The sequence below is a fragment of the Brassica oleracea genome, chromosome C8 (genome assembly GCF_000695525.1).
Source record: "Brassica oleracea var. oleracea cultivar TO1000 chromosome C8, BOL, whole genome shotgun sequence".
NCBI lineage: Eukaryota > Viridiplantae > Streptophyta > Magnoliopsida > Brassicales > Brassicaceae > Brassica > Brassica oleracea.
Window position 1 is genome coordinate 32,627,985 of NC_027755.1, and position 19,096 is coordinate 32,647,080.

The 19,096-nt window shown below is 37.7% G+C and overlaps 3 protein-coding genes across 3 annotated transcripts; 2 read left to right on the forward strand and 1 right to left on the reverse strand.

The window, feature by feature from the left end:
* The first annotated feature begins 2,710 nt into the window (after window positions 1–2,710).
* Window positions 2,711–5,040, forward strand: LOC106311324 (probable pectinesterase/pectinesterase inhibitor 36). The gene is made up of 5 exons (XM_013748523.1): window positions 2,711–3,164; window positions 3,416–3,835; window positions 3,923–4,114; window positions 4,215–4,346; window positions 4,673–5,040. The coding sequence occupies exons 1-5, from the start codon at window positions 2,711–2,713 to the stop codon at window positions 5,038–5,040; spliced, it is 1,566 nt and encodes a 521-aa protein (XP_013603977.1).
* A 7,985-nt stretch (window positions 5,041–13,025) lies between these two features.
* LOC106311760 (transketolase-1, chloroplastic) lies at window positions 13,026–15,962 on the forward strand. Its single transcript, XM_013749033.1, has 7 exons — window positions 13,026–13,502; window positions 13,603–13,693; window positions 13,773–13,878; window positions 13,954–14,236; window positions 14,319–14,467; window positions 14,555–14,708; window positions 14,788–15,962. The coding sequence occupies exons 1-7, from the start codon at window positions 13,026–13,028 to the stop codon at window positions 15,745–15,747; spliced, it is 2,220 nt and encodes a 739-aa protein (XP_013604487.1). The 3' UTR covers window positions 15,748–15,962.
* Window positions 15,963–16,824: 862 nt separating this feature from the next.
* LOC106309894 (40S ribosomal protein S13-2) lies at window positions 16,825–18,004 on the reverse strand. The gene is made up of 5 exons (XM_013747041.1): window positions 17,894–18,004; window positions 17,736–17,808; window positions 17,375–17,513; window positions 17,104–17,290; window positions 16,825–17,014 (listed from the first exon to the last, which is right to left on the reverse strand). Exons 1-5 carry the CDS (start codon window positions 17,914–17,916, stop codon window positions 16,981–16,983), a joined length of 456 nt encoding a protein of 151 aa, XP_013602495.1. The 5' UTR covers window positions 17,917–18,004; the 3' UTR covers window positions 16,825–16,980.
* Between the last annotated feature and the right edge of the window lie 1,092 nt (window positions 18,005–19,096).

The following is a 19,096-nucleotide window of genomic DNA, read 5'->3' on the forward strand; positions in this document are numbered from 1 at the left end:
TTTCCGACGAAATTCCGACGGATGTAAAGCAGTCCGTCGGAATTCCGTCGGTATTGTCCAATCTCAAACGGCTATACAACGGTCATATATATATTTGTCGGCAACGGTCACATGGTTCGTCGGAATTCCGTCGGAAAATACCGACGGAATTCCGACGACTTTGCTGTTAATCGGAATGTCGTCGGAAATTCGTCGGAATATACCGACGAACTTCCGACGACTACAACGGTTACATTTTTTATCGGAATGTCGTCGAAAAGTCGTCGGAAAATTCCGACGAACCAAATTTCGTCGGAATTCCGTCGGAAATGGCCGACGGAATTTCGACGACTTAATTTTTTGGATTTGGTCGGAAATTTGTCAGTATTCCGTCACAAATTTCCGACGACCTTGGTGTCCGTCGGAACCTCCGTCAGAATTCGGTGTGTTTTCTTGTAGTGATAGTGGGTAACCTGACTTCGCCTCTGGCTATATTATGTCATATAGGAAAAAAACACATGAATTCAAAAGGTTAGTTAGTCTATTATGTGGAAATAGTTTTTAAAAAAATAAATTTAAACCACTAGATTAGAAACTATTTTAAATTTTGGGACCCTAAAACGTTCATATTAATCGGGGCCTAATGCGAGTGCCTTTTTCAATACACTGTAGGCACGCCTCTGATCCAACCTGTGTACATGTGGTTCGTGTTAATACTTCATACCATCCGGGTCTACCGGTTCTTATGGTCACACCACATTTCCATTGGACCATTAACTTATGGATGGCCGGATGAGATCTGGCCCACTAGGCTCCAAGCAGTGCAGCATGAAGTCTTACATGACGTTCTTCGTGCAACTAAAAAAGCTAGAGAGAATGCTATATAGATTTATGATTTCATATAATTCTACGCTCGATACCTACTAATTTTTTTTAAAAAAATAATAGATACGTTTATGGGAAAAACTTTCATTAGTTATTTATACTATTATTTGATAAGTAAATTTGATTACTTATCATTTTTTCCATGATTTTAGTTAATTTTTTTATTTGACATATTTTTCATAATTTTTGGATAAGTCATTAGTCTAATTAATATTATTATTTAATTTATTGTTTTGATATCTATATATTGATCATGATATTTAAAATAATTAATAAACATTAACCTATTTTAGCGATATATATACTAATATATTTTTAAAAAATATATTTTAATATATAATTATCATAATATTTATGACATTTAATTAATAAATAGATATTAACAATATCTATCGATAATATCATCATTACTTTTATCTCATATTTAGTTTTTAATTTTAATGACTAATTTTATAGCCAATTTCTCTGATTTTTATTGAAAATATTGATCAAATACATATAATTATAAAATTTATATATAAGTATACTAATATATCTGAATTAATCAGTTTCTTTGGTTTATTCGGTTTGATCGCTTAATATACTGAACCATATCCATATACTGCGGTTTCTTATAAAATAACATCAATTCGGTTTATTCGGTTCCACCAAATCTAGACTATTTTCTCTGTTTCGATTTAGTTCAGTTTCAAATGATTCGGTTTTACCGGATTGAAAACTCTTAAACTATCATTATTTTGTTAATGTTTTGTTTTTGTGATTTTTTTATAATCCTTTCGGTACATGATTTCTTTTCAGTTCAAATACAATGTGTTAATTTCAAATACAAATTTTCTAATTTAGATATTACTATAAAAAAGATTTCGATCCAAAATCTATATCACATAAATAAAACTATGAAACAAACAACATAATTTAATACACTGATTACTAATATGAATACCAAAGTTTTATAATTTATAATAATTTAAAATTTGTATATAATTTAATTATTATTATTTTATAAAAATGAATTTTAAAATTAAAAATTGTTATACATAGATATATTAATCCGCACAAGTTGAGTGACATCAACTAGTACGAAGTACAAAGTACAACTTCTACTAAGCAATATTAATATCTTATGGATTGAGTACACTGAAGAAGGAAATTAGTACTTTAAAAGATCCCAATGTGGTGGGCCGGAGTAAGCTATCATATATACTGTCATAATGAGATGATGATTTTCTCAAAAAGTGTTATTCTTATATATTGAAAGATTTAATCTAGTGATATCTCTCAACCCTTGGATTGAATACACTGATCAGAAAATTGGTACTTTGTGTGTTTACAGATTGCAATAGATCAAAGTGACAGAGTGCATCATATGCAAGATAAAGGGAAAAATAACATCAAAGGAAAGGAGAATACCAATAGGCATCCTGAAGAATTAAAAAGCTCATAAAAACGAGTCTAAAATCAGAAAAAAACAAATTCAGAAGAAAAGGACAGAGTAATATAATCCAAAGACTATTTAATCTCAATCTTAGCCATATACACGTATACGTTCACCTTGACACGCATTCGCAATAATTTACAACCAGAAACGTAAAACATAACTAATGAAAACTAATCTCATATGCATGGCTATCAACATCATAGAAACACAAGCTTACACATAGTCTCACACGTGCCTTATATCTCTCTCCATGTGTTAGATTCCTCGCCACCATCTTCATTTACATTCTAGAACAAGTTTCATTCCTCGTTTGCTATTAAAGACACAGCTATAACAAAACAAGAGTCATTTTAAAACACACTTCAAGAAAACCACGATAACACACCAACCATTCTAATAATATTAAAAATGTACTCGTTTGTTAAAGCCACCGACTTCTTCACCATCCTGTTCTTTCTAGCCACTGCAACTGTCGCAATCTCCTTTAACACATCTGAACTAGATGTGCTCGAGAGGGCTCGAGCTTCGGTGGTTGAAGCGAGAACTAGGTTTGGTTCAATGGCAACGGTTGAGGCAACAAATGAAGTTGCTAGAAGTTATTATAGTTTGGGTTTAAGTGACTGTGAGAAGCTATACGATGAAAGTGAGGCAAGATTGTTAAACCTTGTAGTGGCTCATGAGAATTTCACCGTTGAAGATGTCAGAACGTGGCTAAGCGGCGTGCTCGCTAACCATCACACTTGTTTAGACGGCTTGGATCAATCACGTCAAGGCGACAAGCCTTTGGTCCATAGTAACATTACGGTTGTTCTGGGCGAAGCTTTGGCTTTCTACAAAAAAACTAGAGGTCATCTAAAAAAGAGTAAGAACCTACACATACGATCATGTATATGTATTTACATCAATAACCGAATAATCTGTATAAGTGTCGGTGGCATTACCAAATATATTAAAATCAAATGGATATAACGCATGCTGTTGGAAAGAAAAAATATATTTAGTAACGTACGTATTGGCCAGTGATTGATTTCCACTAGAATGCATTGTTTTCTCGTGAGATACACGATTTCCTTAAAAGTCACTTTTAATGTTGTGTTGAAATGCATGGACCAGGGAGACCTAACCATACACTGACGAGACAACACCATGCACCGACTAGACCACACCATGGACCGACGAGACCAAATCATGGACCAGCCAGACCATACCATGGACCGGTCAGACCAAATCAGAGCGGAGGAATGTTAGTGTCATGGGATCCGACAGGGTCAAGGGCGGATTTCGTGGTGGCTAAGGACGGTTCAGCAACTCATCGGTCGATAAGCGAGGCATTAGCCGCCGTTTCAAGAATGGGTAAAAGCCGGACGAATAGAGTGATAATCTACATAAAAGCGGGTGTGTATAACGAAAAAATCGAAATAGATAAACACATGAAGAACATAATGCTAGTTGGTGATGGTATGGACCGTACAATCATCACCAATAACCGAAATGTCCCGGATGGTTCCACGACTTATGGATCAGCCACATTCGGTATAACAGATACAAACATTTTATTAACCTTTATATATATATTTTTGCATGTTCATATTTATTAGTTATGTCTATATATATATCTAGGGGTGTCCGGAGATGGATTTTGGGCACGGGACATGACGTTCGAGAACACGGCAGGACCACATAAACATCAAGCTGTGGCACTGAGAGTGAACTCGGATTTGTCTGTATTCTATCGGTGTAGCTTCAGAGGATATCAAGACACTCTTTTCACACACTCGCTTCGTCAATTCTACCGCGATTGCCATATTTATGGTATTATTTATATGATTTGTTTAAGGGTTATTTGTTAGAAAAACTACTAAGTAATGTGTGATCATATACGGATTAAGAATTTGGGAAATATTTTGGATAGGTACGATTGATTTCATATTTGGAGATGCGGCTGCTGTTTTCCAGAACTGTGATATATTTGTCAGACGGCCAATGGATCACCAAGGCAATATGATCACAGCTCAAGGAAGAGACAACCCACATGAAAATACAGGTAACCCTTTTGTGTGACCAATCATTTACTATCAATTAACCGTGCTCAATAACCATAATAGCCAAATCAATATTATACACAAAAAGTGAATGTGATGATGTCAGTCAGTCATAAGAAACTAAAATTAATTTCAATCTGAAATAGTATAAAACCAAATCATATGAAAACATTATTTTGTGTTTATCATTGTTAAACCCGGACAACATAACATGAATTATTAAACTGAACCGGGTTGGAGTACTCCTAGTCTCCTACTATCGAGTATTGATAGTTTGCTATATTCATGTTTAGTGTTAACCATTGTTTTATGACATTTGAATATATAGGCATATCGATCCAAAACTCACGGGTCCGGGCCTCACCAGAATTTGAGGCGGTTAAAGGCCAGTTTAAGAGCTACTTGGGCCGGCCGTGGAAGAAATACTCTCGGACGGTGTTTCTCAAGACGGATCTCGACGGGTTGATTGACCCAAGAGGGTGGAGAGAATGGAGAGGAGATTTCGCTCTATCAACTTTGTATTACTGCGAGTTTATGAACACCGGAAGTGGAGCAGGGACTAGTAGAAGGGTCAGCTGGCCAGGGTTTCACGTTCTTCACGGCGCCGACGAAGCTTCTCCGTTCACTGTCAGCCGATTTATACAAGGAGATTCTTGGATCCCTATCACCGGGGTACCATTTTCTGCCGGGGTTTGAGTCGGTCTTTAAGTAACTCGATGGTAATATCAATGTTAACATATATATTTACTTCAGAATGTTTATGTTTTCAATACTGCTTTAAAATAAATTAATTTGCTAAGTTGCAACGAAACAAAACAAAACATAATACTCAAAATTGTCTCGAGGGGCAATGCATATGCTTACCGATCAGAAGCCAGAGGAGTCGACCAGAGCTGAGTAAGACGCATTCTCGTCCGAAACCGTCATGGTCCTAGACACCGTTCTGGTCCTGACCATTAACTATTCCATGATCTAAACCAGCTATTTCATACAACTCTAACCTCTGAGGTTGGATTAACTCCATGCCATTTTCATAAGGCGTGTATACTATTTCCTTTACTTTCCCAATATTACATTAAAATAAATTAATTTGCTAAGTATACAAATAGGCTCTTCTAGCCGCCTTCTTTTGGATCTGGATCAAGTGAAAACATAGAAAAAGTCATGTAACAAACATAAATTTTCTAAATAGAGTTTTTGGATGCAGATACGTGACATGAACCTTGGGGTATCATTGGGGTTTGAGCCGGTCTTTAAGTAACTCGATAATAATATCAACGTGAACATATTTATTTTATAATGTTTATGTTTTTTAGAAGATTTATTTTGAATATTTGCATTATAATAAATTTCATTAGCGAAATATATCTTTGGATGGACTAAAGTTCTCTCTCTTCTCTCTTAAAAATCTTAGAGAGAGAGAACTTGAATCGTCGCCGGCTTCATTCCGGCTTCGTCTTCTTCTCTATCACCGGTTCTTATCCGGTTTTGACTCCCGTAGTTCGGGCTTCTGACTCTGGTAAGAGGTGGTTCTCAAAACACCTTCTTAGCCGGCTTTCTTCTCGCTTCATCGTCCGTCTGTGATGGTGATGGTGAGCTTGGTTCCGGTTCTCCGGTTCCTTTGTTTTACTTTTTGACCACCGCTTCCTGGTTGTATCTGCGGCGATTGACTCTCGATAAGAAGATCGGACTGTTTCCTCCTCCCCTTGGATAGGGTCGCTTCATCTTCGAGCTCTTCTACATCTTTAAAGATGTCTGTTTCTCGTGTTCAGGTGAGTCCGATTATTCAGATCGATTGAAGACAATCAATTCATCCATCTTTTGAAGCGTTGGTCTTTTAGTTCTCAATCGTCTTGGAAGTTCTTCGCTACGGTGCTCGTTCTGAGCTTACTCCCCTCGTCGTGTTGACGGCTTCGTCTTCCGGTGGTCGGAGCTCCGGCGAGGATCTTTTCCCGGCGATTAAGGTGATGACCTTCAAAGCACGTGTCTCCATCAGCTCTGTGTCTATACATGTGTCTCGCCTATCATCGACGAGTCGTTTTCCTCTGCGAAGGCTGCTTTGCCTTGGTTTTTTGGGCCCTTGTCTAGGTCTCGTTTATTTCCTTAGCTTTGTCTGGGCCTTCTTGTTCTGGGCCTCACCTTGTAATTATTTGTGTTGTTGGACTTCTGTCCATGTTTAATATTTATAAGATGACAAAAAAAAAATAAAAAAAAAATAAATTTCATTAGCTACATCGTCTCGATAGGCGCAGAAATATACAGAAGCCTGAGGAACAGACCAGAGCTGAGTAAAACGCATTATCGTCCGAACCCGTCATGGTCTTAGGTCCGACTTGTTTCCCCGGGTGGTATCGCAAACGCAGCTTTTACGATCGGTAGGGGTTGACTATTGACATCATTTCGAAATAATAATACAAACCGCTACAAATTGTTTTAAACCGCTCCGAACCTCTTAAACTCAAAAACTGGTTCTAGCTAACGTTTGCGGTTGTGGATGGATAAATTAATATAAAATTATTTTTAAAAATCTTTTAAAAATTTAAAATTAAAATTTTAAAATAGAAATATTAGAAATATATATATACACACATTTTATATATTAATTTAAATTCACAAAGAGTAACATAAGTAAACATATAATATTATTATAAATCATATTATATTAATAATCATTATATTTTATCACAATAGTATGTTTTTATAGTTTTATAATGTTATAATATGTTAATATTGATAATTTATTATTAAACCGTTGCAATATTTCATAATCAACCAGTTACAAAGGACAGAGGACATCAGTATTTGGAGGAAGGTTTAGTCACTTGGTTTGAAACCCGACAAGTTCAAAACCCATAGAGTTCATTTTTTGATTCTTTAGACAAAAAAACAGCAGCAGCACTTGATATACAAAGTTTTGATTGAATAAATTTTACATTCTTTCAAAAAAAAAATCGATCAGTTACAAATGTCCGGCAAACACAACAATTTTTAAACATTGTGCTAGTCGTACAAAATGCTTAATAACACTTGGAACCGCAATCTGCATCCGTAAATTTCCGCATCCACAACGGTAAACTCCTGTGAACCAGTCTGGCCCTTAGAGCATGTTTATTTGTAAAACCCTTAAGTGTCTCTTAAGTGGTTTTTAATAATTTTTTAACTATTAAAATTAAGATAAAAGACTTTGTTAAGAGACACTTAATTATAGTGGTTTATTGGTGGTTTTTTAATTAAGGTTCTTAACAATAAAAAAATATTAAACTTTTTTTTAAACATAAAATTTTAAACAATGATTAAATTTATTTATTAAATAAAACAAAGTCAAACATAACATTTTAAACATAGATTTTTAAATTACAAACATGAAAACATAAAAACAAATATTAGTAAAATAAGCGATAATAATTTCAAAGAGGCATCGAAGCTCAGTTGTTGTCTTTATCACTTCCAAATTTACGCCATATATGTTCAACCAAATCACCTTTCAGTTGTTGATCCGCTTGTATATAAAAAATTCTTGTTCGAACACTCATCTGATTGGAGATATTAGTTGGGATATCTGTAGAATAGGTGAGATCGACATGTGAACTTCCGCTTCCTTCTCTTTGTTGGAAATCTGAGATATCATATTGAGTGTATTCCTCTCTTTCGTCTTCTACTATCATACTATGGAGTATGATACATGCTCTCATAATCTTTCCAATCTTGACTTTTTTTTTTTAGACAGCTTCTTGACGTTGCGCAAATAAAATTGCTTTCGGCCCTTTGAGAATTGGAATAGATTGGATAAAAGTTGTCCATTTTGGATAAATACCATCGGTGAGATAGTAAGCCAAATGATACTCTCTTCCATTGACCGAGAAATTCACTTGTGGGGCTCGACCATTTATTATGTCATCAAAAACAGGTGAGCAAGACCACTAATATCATTTAAGGTACCTGGAGGTCCAAAAAACTCATGCCATATCCAGAGATCATATGAAGCAACCGCCTCTAAAACGATTGTGGGTTTTCCCAAACCACGAGAATATTGGCCTTTCCAAGCGGTGAGACAATTCTTCCATTCCCAATGCATACAATCGATGCTTCCTATCATCCCGGGAAATCCACGAAGCTTTCTAATATGAAGTAGACGCTGAAGATCAGCCGGTGTTGGTCTTCTTAGGTACTCATCGCCGAACAAATTTATTATTGCTTCCACAAAATTTTCCACACATAACCGAGCAGTGGTTGCACCGAGCCAGAGGTATTCATCGACCGCATCAAGCGCAGAACCATATGCCAACACACAAATAGCTGTTGTACACTTTTGAAGTGCAGAGAGACCAAGTCTTTCGGTAACGTCTTGCTTTTTACGAAAGAATTGAACTTCATTGGAGAGGCGATCAACAATACGCACGAACAATGACTTGTTCATTCTAAATCGTCGTCAGAATAGATTTTCAAGATATGTTGGAGCGTCATTGAAATAATTATTCCATAACCGGAGATGACCTTCTTACGGTTTATTTCAATAAATTCTCATTTTTTCTTGTTCTCCTTTGGTCTTCTTGATGACCATGAGTATTGCACAAATTCTCAATGCTTGATCGAAACGTTGATCAAAATATTGATCGAAAGTTTCATCAAACGAATCCTCGAAAGTGTCTTGAGATGAAGATGCCATGAGATGATAATTTTTTAAAATGAAAGAAGAGATGAAATTTTTTTGAGAGTTTTGGTTACAAGATAGAAAATTGTTTGTTTTGGTTACGAGATGAAAGAAGAGATAGAATTGTTTGAGATTCTTGGTTACAAGATGAAAATTGTTTGAGTTTTTGTTACGAGATAAAATGAAAGAAGAGGTGAAGATTTCTTTTAGATTTTTTAAAGATAGAAGATTTCTTTTTGAAAGAGAATGGAGAAAATGGTGAACATACAAACCAATTTATAAGTGTGTGTGATGCAAAACTGAAACAAGAGAATACAAAACTATAAAGACAACAAGTCCGTGTTCTTTACACACTCTCATGTCCTCTATGTTTGACAAGAAGACAATATTCTTTACATCAACATCATACCCGTGACTAATAACTTTTATAACCACAACAAACCCGTGACCACAACGACAACAAACAACAAACCCGTGACCTCTAGCTTTTCAGCCCGTGACAACAAACAACAACAACATTAACCCGTGACCTCTGTCTTCTTTGCTCAAAAGATATAAGCAGCCTGCAATATGAAGAAGAACATTTATAAGAGAACATAAACCTCAAGAAACATTTTACCATAAACAAGCACATTTAAAAGAGAATATGAAACTTCAAGAAACATTTTACCATAAACAAGCACATTTAAAACATAATAAGAAACATTTAAAAGAGAACAGAACATGAACCTTCAAGAGAACAGAACATTAAACTTCAAGAGAACACAACAAAGGAACTTAAACTAAGACAACAACAACTCATTATTCAGCTTCTTCTTGAGGGCTTCTTCATACTCAATGAGAGGTTCTTTTTTGGCAATCAGACTGTCCAGTAGTCTCATCTTAGACAAGCTTTCTTTCAGGACGAGATCCTGTTGTCTTATAGACCACATAGTCTCAAAGTCCTTCATCGCTTTCTCCTCAGCCACTATCTTCTTACCATGGGCCTTTGACACTTTTACACCCTGTGGACGCTTCATGTCAGTTTCTTGAGAGCTTGAAGAATCTCCACCGTCTTCACACTTTCTTTTTTTTAGAACTTCCTTCGTTTTTAGCAGACGATGCCTCATACCACTTCTTGTCGTTCCTCAGCTCTTTCCAAGCATGTTTCGGGAGGAATTTCTTCTTATGGTTGGTGTAGAATATTTGATGTGCTAGTTTGAGCACATCATTCTCATTTTGACCGCTGGTCTTCTCCCTGCTTGCAGCTTTGTAGGCTCCAGAACTTGTAGACAAGATCATTGATCTTGTGCCAACGTTGCTTGCAATGCAAGGCCTCTCTTTCGCAGCCACCATCTTGACGATTTGCCGCAAAATAAGCTGCTATTCTTGATCAGAAAGTGTCTGATCTTTGCTCATTGCTAACCACTGGATCTTTGCTTGTGTTAAGCCAGGAGCTAATGAGCACAATATCATCTGCAGGCGTCCACTTCTGCCTTTCTCTACGCTGTGTACCACTCTCTCCACCATCTTCGGTTCCAAAATCTTGTGATGAAGATAGTGAGACATTCTCTTCATAGTTACCAAACGAAATGCTTTGTTGGCTATTAAGTAGGTCAACAAATTTTGAGGTGTGGGAAGATAGACAAGAATCCATTTCGGAAGCAGGGTCAAGGAAGAGAGAAAGAAAATAACAGAGATGAGAAAGTGGGAAGGGAAGAACACGGTGAGAAATGTATTCAACACAGAGGAGAAGAACAAAGTTTAATAGATTGAAGAGAAGCTTCAACGCATTGAAGAGAAGACCGATTAGACATTTATCCAACACATTCATCAATGTAATCCATTCATTTCTATCTAACCATAAAAAGTATTTATTACCTAAGCCAACCATAATCTCATTTCTACCTAACCACTTAAACATCAATTTATTACCTAACCTAACACTGACCCACGAGTTAATTCATTTCAAACTAATACAATGCTTTATCCAATTGCCCATAGCAAAGAGAGAGATTTACCTGTATGAACGATCGTAGGCCTTTGTCTCACCTTAATCAAACAACCTCAAGACCATCTTGATCAAACAACCTCAAGACAAAATAAAAACAGAAACAAATCAAAACCATTACAAAGATTTATATGTTAAGATAATTTTGCAGATTTGATATAAAAGTAAACCTTTAGGCCTTCCATGAGTAGCAACCCAACCATCATTATCTTCTTCATCAACCAAACCTCCACCAGCTTCGTAATCCTCTGCCACATAAGCTTCCCTGATCACCAGCTTCTCTGATCGAAAAACAAAAAGAAACGATTTTGATCAATATTTTCACACAAAAACCCACGATGAATAAACAAATCACAATAGATCAAATAAATCAAACCAGATCAAAAAAATCAAATAAATCAAAACAGATCAAATTAATCAAATAAATCAGAATCAAGACATGCAGAGTGAGATATACAACCTTTCGATTCGCCGGAGCCGCAACACTGTTTATCTTCGTCTCAGCGAGCCACCGATAGAGAGAGATGACGTCTCAAAGAGCCACCGATAGAGAGATATGTCGCCGTTTTCTTTGTTGGAGGGGAGCCACCGATAGAGAGTGCGCCGTTTTCCTTCCTCGCCGAACCACCGAAAGAGACCTCGCCGTTTCGTCGGGGGGTCGTCGAGGTGTCGAGGATTCGCCACCAAGAGAAGAGAAAGGAAAAACAGAAAGAGAGAAAGAAAGAAGAAATGAGACGGACCGCTCTTCCAGCCAATCTGATTGTGCCACGTACCCGCTAAGCAACGTGCCTTCAAAACCCGATTTAGGAGACGTGCTTTGCTTAATTGTCTTTTTTCCTTTTATTTTAATTGCCAATTTAGCTAAATAACCTCTTAAGACACGCTGATAAACATGCCTCTTAGTAATAGAAAGACGATGAGTTCTCTGAGCCCATTATCTTATTTTGGGTCTGTTCTATACATTTTTGAACTGGACTAAATAATGACTTCACCAATGGACTACAGAATCTTAACCAGCACTATTCGTCGGTATATGTTGGGGCTGGACATTTGGATACTATGCAAGGTTCATGTCAGATTTTCAGATAACATATTTCGGTTTGAAAATATCGAACCAATCTGAACTGAACCGACACCAAAATTCAATTATAATTTGAGTATTTAGAATACTAAAACATAATAAATAGAGAAAAAGACAAAAATAACACTAAATCAAGTTTATGTTCCCAAACTAGTAATTAAGGTCAAAAGTCACAAAAATAGCATTTAATGTTTTATCAAAAGTCACAAACTTAAGGTTTAGAGTTAAAGGGTGGGGTTTAGGGTTTAGGGTTTAGGGTTTAGAGTTTAGGGTTTAGAGTTTAGAGTTTAGGGTTTAGAGTTGAGAAATGAGGTTTTGGGGATAAGATTTAAAATTTTGAAAAATAAAAAAAATTAAAATTTTCAAAGGATAAACTTAGAAAGGTGCTATTTTAGTCATTTTAGTTTTTGAGTGCTATTTTTGTGATATAAATTTAGAAAGGTGCTATTTTGGAGATTTGCCCTGATAAATATTTGGGTATATATTAATATTTTGTATTAGTAGATTTTTGGTTTGCGTTTGGATTGTTTTTTTTTGTTTGTTGAATATATCGTTTAAATATATTGGATTTGATATTTTTTTTATTCAGATTTTTTGTTTAGACTCATTATGTGTGGTAAACAAGGTAACGATATATATTCCTTGTGCTAAAATTGGTAACTAGCATCTCTTTGTGGATTTATAAAATTCTAAATTTTATGTTTATCATGGCTGGCGGAATATCCAAAGACTATTTGGCAAAAAAAAGGGATAATGTAATAAAATTGCTAAAGGCATAGAGCATCACTAAACTCTTACCCTCAATCAACGGCCACGATGAAACCCTTCGATGGTATTCAACGGTCTGATCTGATCCTACATCATCATCTCTAACTCATAAAAACAAAGTTTTGCAGAGAGTCTCTCATTTCATCTCTGCACAATCAGCTTCCTTCCGAGAGCGAGAAACCATAGATCCAATGGCTTCAACTTCCTCCCTTGCTCTCTCCCAAGCCCTCCTCGCTCGCGCCATCTCCCACCATGGCTCTGACCAACGCATCTCCTTACCATCACCTTTCTCACGCGCCTCCGCCTCCTCCCCTCGCCGCCGCAACAACGCCGCGTCGTCCACGACCAAACTCCGCACTCTCCGCCCTCTCGCTGTTCGCGCCGCGGCCGTCGATACGCTCGAGCCGACCACCGACGCGTCTATCGTGGACAAATCTGTGAACACGATCAGGTTCTTGGCTATCGACGCGGTGGAGAAGGCGAAGTCGGGTCATCCGGGTCTTCCCATGGGATGTGCTCCCATGGCTCACATTCTCTACGATGAGGTCATGAGGTATAACCCCAAGAACCCTTACTGGTTCAACCGTGACCGGTTCGTTCTCTCTGCTGGGCATGGTTGTATGTTGCTTTACGCGTTGCTTCACCTCGCTGGATACGACAGCGTATTGGTTAGTGATCTTAAAGATTCAATCTTTTTTTTTATTTTTAATTTTAATTTGATAAAAGGATTGGACTTTACTGATAAAGTGTTGGACTTTGTTTTGTTAGGAGGAGGATTTGAAGAGTTTCAGACAATGGGGAAGCAAGACACCAGGGCATCCTGAGAATTTCGAGACTCCTGGGATTGAAGTCACTACTGGTTTGAGACTTTTGTCTTTATCTTTTTGCTTTGTGGGTTCTGTTAAATGAAGAAGCTTTTTTTTTTTGATGCTATGTAGGTCCTCTTGGACAAGGGATTGCTAATGCTGTTGGTTTAGCTCTTGCTGAGAAGCATCTGGCTGCTAGGTTCAACAAACCTGATGCTGAAGTTGTCGACCACTACACGTAATATTTTGAAAATTATATCATCATTCTTGTTTTGTAATAGGCTCTTGATTGTTTTATATTTTGATTGTGTAGATATGTGATCCTTGGAGATGGTTGTCAGATGGAGGGTATTTCAAATGAAGCTGCCTCTCTAGCTGGTCACTGGGGACTTGGAAAGCTCATTGCTTTCTACGATGACAACCACATCTCTATTGATGGAGATACCGAGATTGCATTCACTGAGAATGTTGACCAGCGTTTTGAAGCTCTTGGATGGCATGTTATCTGGGTGAAGAATGGTAACACTGGATATGATGAGATCCGTGCTGCCATTAAGGAAGCTAAAGCTGTTACAGACAAGCCTACATTGATCAAGGTAAATAGCCATCGAACTCTTGTTATTTAAAACACCTTTGGTATTGATTTATCATCTTGCTTGTATCCCAATGAATATGCAGGTCACTACTACAATTGGTTATGGATCTCCCAACAAGGCGAACTCATACAGTGTCCATGGAGCTGCTCTTGGTGAGAAGGAAGTCGAGGCTACCAGAAACAACCTTGGATGGCCGTATGAGCCATTCAAGGTACCTGATGAAGTTAAAAGGTAAGTAAAATCTAAAAAAAGGCATTTGTTTACTTTTTTTTTTTGCTATGGAACTGACTCACTCTTTGGTTTTCGCACTTTCTCTAGCCACTGGAGCCGTCACACGCCAGATGGCAAAGCTCTTGAATCTGACTGGAATGCATCATTTGCAGCGTATGAAAAGAAGTACCCAGAGGAAGCTGCGGAGTTGAAATCTATCATCACTGGTGAATTACCTGCTGGCTGGGAGAAGGCACTACCAGTAAGTAAAACTACCATTTGTAAACTCTCACTGGATATGTGGTTTTACAACAACTTTGTGTTTTTTTTTCTATTTTTAGACATATACACCAGAGTCTCCAGGCGATGCCACAAGAAACTTATCACAGCAATGTCTCAACGCCCTAGCTAAAGTCGTCCCCGGCTTCCTCGGAGGAAGTGCTGACCTTGCATCTTCCAACATGACACTGCTAAAAGCCTTTGGTGACTTCCAAAAGGCAACACCCGAAGAGAGAAACCTTAGGTTTGGTGTTAGGGAGCACGGAATGGGAGGCATCTGCAACGGCATTGCCCTTCACAGCCCTGGTCTCATACCTTACTGTGCAACTTTCTTCGTCTTCACTGACTACATGAGAGGCGCGATGAGAATCTCAGCTTTGTCTGAAGCTGGAGTCATCTATGTCATGACTCATGACTCCATTGGTCTCGGAGAAGACGGACCAACCCATCAGCCCGTTGAGCACTTGGCTAGCTTCCGCGCGATGCCCAACACTCTCATGTTCCGTCCCGCTGATGGAAACGAAACAGCCGGTGCGTACAAGATCGCTGTCACCAAGCGCAAGACACCGTCTATCTTGGCTCTGTCTAGACAAAAGCTTCCTCAGCTTCCGGGGACATCCATCGAAGGAGTTGAGAAGGGTGGATACACGATCTCTGACAACTCGTCTGGAAACAAACCTGATGTGATCTTGGTTGGAACTGGTTCAGAGCTTGAGATTGCTGCTCAGGCTGCGGAGGTGCTGAGGAAAGAAGGCAAAACCGTGAGAGTTGTGTCTTTTGTCTGTTGGGAGCTGTTTGACGAGCAGACGGATGAGTACAAGGAGAGTGTGTTGCCGTCTGGTGTGTCTGCTAGAGTTAGTATTGAAGCGGCTTCGACTTTTGGATGGGGGAAGATTGTTGGAGGTGAAGGGAAGTCCATTGGTATTAATTCGTTTGGGGCTAGTGCACCAGCTCCATTACTCTACAAGGAGTTTGGTATCACTGTTGAAGCTGTTGTTGATGCGGCTAAGTCATTCTTCTAAGTGACTTTACCATTTCACAACATTGTCTCACTACCTCAAAATAAAGTGCAACAAGACGCAAAGAGACTCTTCGTTCTTTTTTTTTGTTTCTTGTAATGCCGGTCAAGATAGGTTTTGGGTTTGGGAAGAGGAGAAAGTAGAAGACAATGTAAAACTCTCTATGATCAGTTCTGTATTGTTGTTATATGCTTTGAGTTTCAGCTAATTTTCACCTACTTAAATAGACACAAACATTGGTCACTACTAGTGTGACATTCTGTGGACAAGAATGATTAAAGAGATTAAAAAAGTTTGGTTCTTGTCAATACTAATGATCACAGAGAGTATACCATCATCTACATTTGGGGTCCATGTTTATCAAAAGGAGATAGCAAAGGAATGGTGAAGTTTCCACCTTCACATGTATCCAAATATCCATATCCAAAGCTTAATTTAACCAGAGAAGAAAGCTACGGTGTTGACTTTGTCAATTTAGTATCATTAAAGACAACACACGTGAGACCCCACAACTTTTCGGATATCCAAGTTTATTCTTATGCTAAAAGAAAATGTAAAAGGCATATTTAGAATTTTTTTAATGTGTAGTTGATTGAGAATTGGGCTTCTATAGGCCCAGAAAAGCACAACACAAGCCAGTCCAATTGTAGATTCTTGGCCCAATTTGTAGCTCGTTAAGTCTAATGTAAAGACCTTTGGTGTTAATTTACCATTATATGAATTTTGCAGGTCACTACTACAATTGGTTATGGATCTCCAAACAAGGCGAACTCATACAGTGTCCATGGAGCTGCTCTTGGTGAGAAGGAAGTCGAGGCTACCAGAAACAACCTTGGATGGCCGTATGAGCCATTCAAGGTACCTGATGAAGTTAAAAGGTAAGTAAAATCTAAAAAAAGGCATTTGTTTACTTTTTTTTCTGGTACTTTTTTATTCTTATGCTAAAAGAATATGTAAAAGGCATATTTCGATTTTTTTTTTATGTGTAGTTGATTGAGATTGGGCTTCTATAGGCCCAGAAAAGCTCAACACAAGCCAGTCCAATTGTAGATTCTTGGCCCAATTTGTAGCTCGTTAAGATAAATGAAACAACCAAACATCAACGAGAGTTTTCATTAAATTCAAAATCATCAAAACTATCAAAAACAGATACAAAGTCTATTGTCATAGAACTTTTGAGTTGCAATGCAAATGAAATGGATGTTCATGAAAGACTTTGACCAGCTCTATGATTCCTTAAGCCACAAGAGTGCTTGCTGTGGTAGACTCGCTGAAAAAGCAAGAAAATGAGGATCAAAATCCAAAGTAACTGATAATCATCGAAAAGTTTCAAAGAATCAAATTTTAGAGTGTACTTACTATTTCCAGACGGGAGGGAGCTTCTTGGTCTTCTTGTAGTAACGAGCAAGACGGTGGATTCTGCTCTCCACAAGAATCAACCTGAACTTGGAGTCCTTGTCTTTCCTGTTCCTCTCAAGGTGCTTGCGGATAGCAACTGCTTTCTTGATCAGGTGGTAGAGATCCTCAGGGATCTCAGGAGCAAGACCTTCATTAAAATAACACATGAATTGCCTTTAGATATCTAAACAAAAAAGAAAAGAAGAATCTAGAGGGATTGAAACATACATACCATGAGCTTTCAAGATTCTCAAAATCTTGTTTCCAGTAACACTCTTCACCTGAGGGATACCGTGAGAGTCACGAAGAATGACACCAATCTGAGATGGTGTCAAACCCTTCTTCGCAAACTTGCAAATGGACTCATCAACCTATTTGTCCACCAGAAACACAAACGTCAGAACCAACCAAAGTTTTAACACATTTCTCTCAAAACATTACAATGAACTACATCATATAGTCCAAAGTAACAATCAAATCGAGCTTCATATTAGATCGTTTCATACTAGCAAAACATAGTGAATCTCACTACTTCTACTAAACAAATCACAACAATGCTAGACTATATGAAAGACAAACAGAACGAAACTTACATCCTGGGAGGTTGTCTTGAGCCAGCTCGGAGGTGAGCGCTTGTACGGCAAAGCAGATGCTGAGATCCCCTTACTACACAACACAAAAACATATAATGAGAGCCAGTTTTCAGACAATACTCAATCGGATACGAGGAAGAGACAAGAAGACAACGAACCCTTTAGAGTGAAGCCTCCCCATGCCGACGTCTGTTGACGGAGATTGCTTTACTCTGAGAACGTTCTTCTTCGGTTTGGTCCCGTCTGCGACTGCGCTAAAGAGTGTCAAAACCCTAATTGATGTTTGATTATATACCCTCTTACTGTCCTAGTAGGTCATTTTCACTTTCGTTCCAAAATCCCTAACAGGCTTTGTTTTTAAAAGCCCATTTAGAAACAACTTGCATTATAAAGAAGGCACTCAGGCCCATGTATAAACGCCCAAGTAAGCAACCCCCTTGTATTAAACTGTCTTCACTCTTGAGAGAAACATAAGCTGGAGTTATATCTCAAAATAAATGTCTTGATATTATTTTTTTCTAGTTGGATACACATCGATCAAATCCCAACGATGAACCTTTTTGTGATAGATTACAAAGCATTTATTGAAACTACTATCTTTTGATTATAAAAAAGGCTTACAGTTTTTTTTTTTATATACAGAGATTTGAAGCAAACCGTATCCCCTATATATTAAAAGAGAATCATTTTTAAAACTTACCTTAAAAGTTTATTGGCAAGGAATGTGACGTGATGACGTGGCTTCACGAGAAGCTTTTATTTAGTAAAATGCTTAGGTGTCACGCAGAGAACGTTTTTCACCAAAACTGTGAATTTAATGCGTTCACATTAACATTCCTTTAAAAGAACTTTATACCATCTATACTTTTCTCGACGAACACTTTTATGTGATAAACCTTCAGCTTCAAGTTCGATTAGTTGATTTATCAATCCTCTCAATATAATCATAGCATCAATAAAGATTCATTATTCCTCTATACGTTTATGTTAAAAACGGTAACCCATCTGATCTATCGCCTTTAAGTCGATAGATCCGTAGAGACGACAAAGCGATGAAACTTTAGTACGATGCCAAGTGTTAATGAAAGAACCCTTTTCTCCATACCTACTTTCATGCATTTAGCAGAGCACTCACGTTCTTGAGAACCGTCTCTCATTGCTGAAAGAGAACGTTGAAAATCTATTTCTAGATAAATGTGTTGTATTCGGTTTTGAAATCGTCTCGGCTTAGTGTATTAGTCTTCAAGAGCAAAAAATATAAGCATGCGAGTGTCACCACCTTCACCGCCGTGAGAGCTCTGCATTAGACGACCTTGAATATGAGAAGAAACTTCTAGGAACAAACCACCAGCAAGTCTCAC

What these genes read in the sequence shown, in the direction of transcription:
- LOC106311324 (XM_013748523.1), top strand. Translation starts at nt 2,711, where the DNA reads ATGTACTCGTTTGTTAAAGCCACCGACTTCTTCACCATCCTGTTCTTT. An exon ending in CCGCGATTGCCATATTTATG is followed by an intron (nt 4,115 to 4,214) that starts GTATTATTTATA and finishes TATTTTGGATAG; the next exon opens with GTACGATTGATTTCATATTT. An exon ending in CAACCCACATGAAAATACAG is followed by an intron (nt 4,347 to 4,672) that starts GTAACCCTTTTG and finishes TTGAATATATAG; the next exon opens with GCATATCGATCCAAAACTCA.
- LOC106311760 (XM_013749033.1), top strand. Translation starts at nt 13,026, where the DNA reads ATGGCTTCAACTTCCTCCCTTGCTCTCTCCCAAGCCCTCCTCGCTCGC. An exon ending in CTGGATACGACAGCGTATTG is followed by an intron (nt 13,503 to 13,602) that starts GTTAGTGATCTT and finishes TTGTTTTGTTAG; the next exon opens with GAGGAGGATTTGAAGAGTTT. An exon ending in TGGGATTGAAGTCACTACTG is followed by an intron (nt 13,694 to 13,772) that starts GTTTGAGACTTT and finishes GATGCTATGTAG; the next exon opens with GTCCTCTTGGACAAGGGATT.
- LOC106309894 (XM_013747041.1), bottom strand. Translation starts at nt 17,916, where the DNA reads ATGGGGAGGCTTCACTCTAAAGG. An exon ending in TCAAGACAACCTCCCAGGAT is followed by an intron (nt 17,514 to 17,735) that starts GTAAGTTTCGTT and finishes GTGGACAAATAG; the next exon opens with GTTGATGAGTCCATTTGCAA. An exon ending in CTCCCTCCCGTCTGGAAATA is followed by an intron (nt 17,015 to 17,103) that starts GTAAGTACACTC and finishes TTGCTTTTTCAG; the next exon opens with CGAGTCTACCACAGCAAGCA.